The following is a 7176-nucleotide window of genomic DNA, read 5'->3' on the forward strand; positions in this document are numbered from 1 at the left end:
TAGTGTTGTGGTGATCTTCAACACCCCTCCATAATTTCGAATGGTATCTTTGATTAGTCTAAGAGACATAATAGTATTTTCATGGTGATTGCTTATCAAAGCATTGCTTTATTTATCAAAAAACGTCTCTCAGGATCAGAATTCCCATGTGGCAAAATTAAAACACAGTTTTAATTAATGTAGTTAAATTCTTATATTTTAGATTATTGCTTTTTTATTTATATTTAGCCTATAACTCTAATTTTTTAGGAACCCCAACAAAATTTTATCAGATTTTTAGGAATTTTAGGGTTTGCACATAGTTTTAGGAATTTTATGGGGAATGCGACCCCTGATTTTAAAATCGCGTGAATAAGAATCACAATGCTGAATTTTAAGATCGCGATGCTGAATTTTAAGATCGAGTGAATAAGAATTGTGATGTTGGATTTTAAAATCGCGTATAAATACCAAATCAATGTTTGATATTACAACTGCGTGATAGCGAATCACAATATTGAATTTTAAAAATATGTGAATATGAATTGCGACACTGGAATTTAAACTCGCGGGAATACGAATCGAGATATTGGGTTTTAAAAATGCTTAAATACAAATCACGATATTGGATTTTTAAATTGCGTGAATGGGAATTGCAAGTACGATTTTTAAATCGCATAAAAACGAATTGCAACAAGTAACTTTTAAATCAGTTAAATACGAAAATCGATGATTTGCATAAAAATCGTCTGAATAAGGATCACAATTTTAGCAAGTTCTGTCGCAGTTCCTAATATTAAAAATTCTGAAAATCAGCCAAACAAAAAACAATCAAATATCAGCGACCGAAACGAAACTGCTAAGAACTCTTTTAACAATCTACAGCTGAAGTTGCGGTTGTCAGGAGGTTACTGCAGGGGGGAAAAAGTGCGTCTCAAGTTTGGTTTGACTATCGTTCGACTGCTTGGGTTTCTCTCATTGGACTCCCCAAAAATTTAAAATTTTTGGAGCATGGTCGGAAATTTTAAAAAATTGGGAGAAAAAAAAGCGGATTTCCGCTTTTTCACGGAAGTCTCTCATCCCTGTATATTACTTCATCGTTTTATCTTTTAAAGATTATTTCCACTTCTTTTTTAGTTGGGTTTAACAATAAAAAAAAACGGCTTTTTGTAAAAAATCAGTTATCAGGATTAGCGATGGTCCCGGATAATCGGTTCCCTACTGTATTACTTGCAAAATAAAATATGAAGTCTACAATAATAAGGTAAATGTTTATCAGAGGGAATCTCATAATTTTACACAACTGAAGGTTGAATTCGTTCTGAAAAAAATTCACTTATTTTACTTTTCTTCATAAATAATTTAAATTTAACCACTCGTTCATAATAATTCTTGCTCATAAACTCGATCATAATTAATTATAAAAATAATAACTTCCTCAACTGTTGGAAATGATAAAAACTACAAATCTTAAATGTCTCAGTGAAACCAAGCAACAAATTGACAAAGACCAATGGAATAACGAATGTTTTTATTTTTTTTAAATCTATTTTCGTATCTACTCTCGTTGCATCAACTTTTGCCTTGCCATTTTCTTTTTAGATAACTTCTTTTTGGGTGCATCTTCTTCAGCTGAGGGCTTTGCAACTACCTGCTCTTTCTCAGTCAATATAACTTCAATGTGGGAAGGGCTACTCATGTAAGCTGATAAAAGAAAGAAAAATTATTTTAAAAAAATTTTTATACTTCAAAATCTTAGAACTACTCATAAATTTAAGTAATAATCCAAAATACAGAATTGCTTGGTTGTGAACAGAGGGAGGCTGGAAAGGAACTAAAATAAATATTACAAAATAAAAATTACTCGACCGTTGTCTACTTCAGAATCTTATTACCTGTTGAATTTTCTTTGGTTACATTTTTTAGAAACAGTCAATTGAAGATTTATAAATCATAAAATTTGCTAGTAAATTGCATACTCTATACAATATATATATATTTTTTTAAAACAATCTAAGCATGCCTAAAAGATTTTATATGCAGAAGAAAATTGCAAAAAATGCGATTTTTCTTAATATTTTAAAACAAATTTCCTACATAACTGTATAGTTCCAATACAGTAAGTTGATGGTACCACAATTTAACCAAATAAAATGTCACTTAAAAAATTACCCCAGTTTTATAATTTTGATGAAATTTCTTTATAAATACCTCAATCATGTCAGTAAATTAAAATAGGATAAAAAAACCACTTTATTTGATCTGAGTAGAAATTCATCCTGCTGACAAAAGCAAGATACCCAAGGTTTACTGGATTTAACATAATATGAAAAACATATATGAGCCTAAGGAATCAAAATCAGCCTGGTATCATGTTGACAGAGTCACTTTTTAGAATGCAACCGATTACTACATTTACCCTGAGATGTGTCTATTCAGATATCTTTCTATATGACATTTTAATTAGGGTGACACTTTTCTTTCGACTAGCTGTACTCGAAAATGAAAATGTTTCCTGATGATTGCATTAGATGAAGAAAACAGTCACAGATTTATAATTATAGTGTTAGCAAACTAGTCTCACTAGCGTACATATTTTTTAGGTAACATTTACCCATGTTCTGAGACCCTCTGTAGATTATAGTATCTTGCAAGGGAAAAAAATCCCAGTACTCATGGACAAATAACAGTAATATGTTTAAAAAAAAAAAGGGGACGTCAGTGAGTGTTTGATTTTGTCCCATAACAGAGAATGATGACTTTTAGCATACATAGCTGTTATGCACACCGCTTATTGAGTGGAGGAAAACCATGAATCTACGGTCTTTGAGATTTGCAGAATTCCCCAAAATAATTAGCAGAAGAATCAAATGCCTTGAACTATTGTTCTAACAATCATAAACTAACTACCAATCTTGGATTTCAATGGATGACTTCAAATATGATAATCAATGCAGACAATAACCTAAGTTACCATATTAAACAAATAAAATACATATTAGACAGACTCTAAAAAACTTGTGGTATATCTTGAGAACATTCTAAGAAACTCGAAAATTATCTGCAAGCAATTATAAAATTCGTTTATCCAAAGATAGTTCCATGCAAAATAATAACTTTTAATAAACATTTTTCTTATTACTTAATAACAGCTGAAAAAATTTTGAATTTATCATCCCCGTTGCAGAATTTTATCGGGCTTTCTGCGACACACCTCTCTTGCATAATTATCTTTCTACAAGATACTTTTAATAAAACCAAAATTCTTTACTTCAAATGTGAATAGAAAAATCACAAGTGTTTTTACCCCCCACCAAAAAACAAGGAGGAAACATCTTTTGAATATAATTCTGGCGGAAAAAAATCTTTCAAAATTTTTTACAGAACTAAAACTATATATATATTTTTTTTACTTTATTATTCTTTAATTTTTCATTATTCTTAAATGAGAATAGAAAACCAAGAGAATTTCTTTTTCATCCGATGAGCGGGAAGGCATGTTTTGAATATATCTGCAAAAAAGAAATCTTCCAATAATTTCTGCAGAAAATAATAACAAGTTAAAAAACCAAAGGAAAGACCTCTCTGCAGCAATTCTGCCACTAGGTACAGAATCATAAGGTATCATATTATTTTGCATCATTTTAAAAACAGATTTACATGGCAAAATACAAAATTTGAGCAAAACTGGTCGAATAGTTCTGGAGAAAAATTAGAATTAACATTAAAGGGTCCAAACCTTGGAGCCTTGACCAAATCATTGAAACCATACTTGCCAGATGACCTAAATATTTTGGGGGATCAGAAATTTAAATCAGTTGGGGAAAAAAAAGGTATGTTCATTCAGAGAAAGTATGTTTTGTGTCTGATTTTGTAACCTAAAATATTACAGGCACTTAAATTAGCATATTTAAGGTCATTCTCATGATCAATAGCAATTAAGGACGGTCACTTTTTTTTCCACACTGTATGATTGAAAAGTGAAATATCTCTTTTAAAGAAAAAATAAGAGCTATAAATTGGAANTTGACACTACATCACGCACTATGTTAGGAAAAGCAATGAAAATAAAAAATATATAGCTTGAAGTTATTATTTCTTTATTTACATTAAGTTACTCTTTTACACATTTATATTTCATATCAAATAAACCAATTTTTATATATATTCTGAATATTGACAAATTTGTTTTGAAAATTCAAATTTTATTATTTCTAAACTCTTTTTGTCATTTTGCTCAGTTATTCATCACAATTATTTAAATGACTAAAAAAATTAACCTTTTAATTACGCAAACTATCTTATTTTAATTCATTGATCTACTATTTAAGTAAAAATCTTCAATTCCTCCCTGCATATTCCACTTTGTGGTCATCTTAATTTTCATAAAGGAATCATATTGTTATGAATCACTTGCTTAACAAGAGTACCTGGAACAGATTTGTTGAGCCTGTTACAGTGAGATTTTAAGAGATTTACAAAAGCATGACCAATAAAAAGTAGTCAAAATTGGCATGGGGGAAAAAAAACATTGGGTGCAGATGCACAACAAATTTGTTCCATAACTTTCTATAAATTTACATCTTAATTTTGACACAGTATTGATAAGATTATTAACGCCCTGAGAACTAATTTTTAAAAACTTAATAATAGCTTGTTTTCATTACATACACAGGCAAGGATTAACTCTTTGCTTACGGTGCTTAGTATAATGAAGCCTGCCAGTTTAGTCCATATGCTATACTGGCCGTAAGCAGAAGATTAAACTAATAAAAATTAATAAACACATTTTATGGAAAATTATAACAATTACACAACCAAAAACTTCCAATAATTATTACTGCAATCACCACATGAAAACTATTTACCTGAGCTTTCCTACCAACTGTGCCATTAAATCTGCGAAATGGAACTATTTCTTTTTTAGAAATAACATTTTTTAAATAGCGCTGAGCACGACGAAGAGGCATCTTTTTGATAGCCTGGGCTGTTTCTCTTGTGTTCTGAAATAGAAAAAAAAAATTTAATCAATACAATAATAAACCTATACACCACAGATTGTATTTATATTTCTTAGGCAGCCTTTGAAAACTCTTTTGCTAAGTTTAAAACAAATTTAATTTTAGTTAGCTTATAAGTCGTCAAAAACAATTAAACATAATTTTTAATCCATCGACACAGTAACTTATACAGAGAGCGTAGCCAATATTTTCAACATAAAATAAGCACTTTTTAAGCACTCAAAAGATTTTTAAGCACTTGATATGTACACTAATAAAAATGTTTTCCTCTTATTGTTGAAAATTCTTCATATATACACTAACAAAATACAAAATTTATTTTCATAGACTTAATATGATCACGATAAAATAACTAGTTTCTGGCATAGAACCCTTTTCTTGATAATTTTGGCCACTACAAACAGAAATTACACACAATTTTAAATATATTCAATATTGAGTGGCTCATACATTTATTAAACTAATAATTAATATAATTCTGCAAAAAATTTTATAATAAAATTCTAATTAATTTAACAATTGCTAAAGGTTATCATTTTTTAAATTTAAATAAATGTTATTTGTAATAGTATATTCAACAAAACATTAACAAGACTAATATTATTGATCATACCGAATTTAAAAAAATATGTAAAGAATTGAGAAAACTTTGATAAATTTATAATATAAATGAAAATTAGTGATTGACTCATAACAAATTATCAATAAAATTCGTTACTTGGTTCAGTATTTCCTTAATGAAATGATTAAAAAAAAATTTTTCAATACTGAAATGCAAATACAATGAGTGTTGAAGCTAAACATTTTTGTCAGAAAATAATAAATGGTCCCTTCACTCATAATATTTAACAAATCCGAGATATTTTTTTTTTCATATTTCAATTGTTTTTTTTTTTTTTAAATCATATCATTATGAGATGAATTGAAAGTATTTTGGAATGATAAATCTGAATAACAAGATTTTTTTCTGCATTTAAAGTATTGAGAGCACCTTCTCTCTTCATACGTGTTTAAAATCCTGCTTCTAAATATTAAGTTTTTTCATAAACAAATTAAGGCACTGAAAATTTTGAAAGTAGGTAATGATACAATAAAAGAAAGTAATAAGTAAAAAAATATAATAAAAAAGTAACTATAAAGTATAAGCAATAAAGATTAAATTAGTGGATGGTCCCTCAGATAAAACATGTAACATTTAAGAAATTCAATTTGAGATGATGAAGCATTATGATTGACTGCCCCGAGAACCTGCATGAAAATATGTACCGAGTGAATGGTCCTCAAGTCAAAGCTCATGTACCGATCAACAAATAGAATAGAGCAAGGTCTTTAGCTTGCCATTGACAAAGGCACTTCACCAAATTATTTGACTATGTTTAGTTAGCCCACATAGTCATCGAAAATTCAATTGATTTTTTTAGTTTCATTTCTGAAAGCGGAAAATGAAGCCTGAAATCGAGAATATGTTGCAAAATGCAGCAGAAAAGTTGCACAAGAATCCTTCCCACTGAACCCAGCTCAGTATATACACACATATTTAATCAAACATGTAAAATTATCGACACTTTCATACACTACAGACCAACAAAACGCCCAAATGGATTGTGGTTGCTTGAATAGTGAAAACCGCGCTTTTAGCACGGCAAAAATTGACACAATAAAGAAATTATATATCATTTTAGATAGAGAAAAATTTTAAAAATGCTATGCACCCTGTTATATTAGAAATTCAGATAAAATTATGAAAATTATTAAAACACATTGCTTGCAAGTTTACATACCTACACAAGCTAGAAAATAAATAAATATATCAGAAATTAAGCTTACTTTAAAGTGAACTCTGAGGTTTGAACCACGAGCCTTGCATGCTAAAAATTAAAAAAAATGTTAATTTAATGAACATATTGTCAACATTGATTTTTTTACAAACAAACATTAAGATATAACTTTTGTAAAATAATTTATTTATAAAAAAATTAAGTCAGAATTATCATATACTGAAAGTATTTTCATTTTCCCAGAAACTAAACAAACATTACATGATTATTATGTTTGCTCAATCTGATCATAAGTATTGGCAATATATATCATTTTAATTTCAGTTCATAAATTTAAAATAAAACATATCTGAAACCACTTTAAATATAAAAATAAAGTTTTAAAAAATATTGATAAA

At 28.6% G+C, this 7176-nt stretch overlaps 1 protein-coding gene across 7 annotated transcripts in view; it reads right to left on the reverse strand.

The window, feature by feature from the left end:
• Positions 1-1495: 1495 nt before the first annotated feature.
• Positions 1496-7176, reverse strand: part of LOC107452900 (ribosomal protein L17) — a 17335-nt gene continuing 11654 nt past the window's right edge. For all 7 annotated transcript variants that reach the window (XM_071179030.1, XM_071179031.1, XM_071179032.1 and 4 more), the window contains one exon: positions 1496-1683. In XM_071179030.1, the coding sequence (XP_071035131.1) occupies positions 1538-1683 (146 nt within the window). In that variant the 3' untranslated portion in view covers positions 1496-1537. The remainder of the gene's footprint in view (positions 1684-7176) is intronic.

This window comes from Parasteatoda tepidariorum, chromosome 3 (genome assembly GCF_043381705.1).
Source record: "Parasteatoda tepidariorum isolate YZ-2023 chromosome 3, CAS_Ptep_4.0, whole genome shotgun sequence".
NCBI lineage: Eukaryota > Metazoa > Arthropoda > Arachnida > Araneae > Theridiidae > Parasteatoda > Parasteatoda tepidariorum.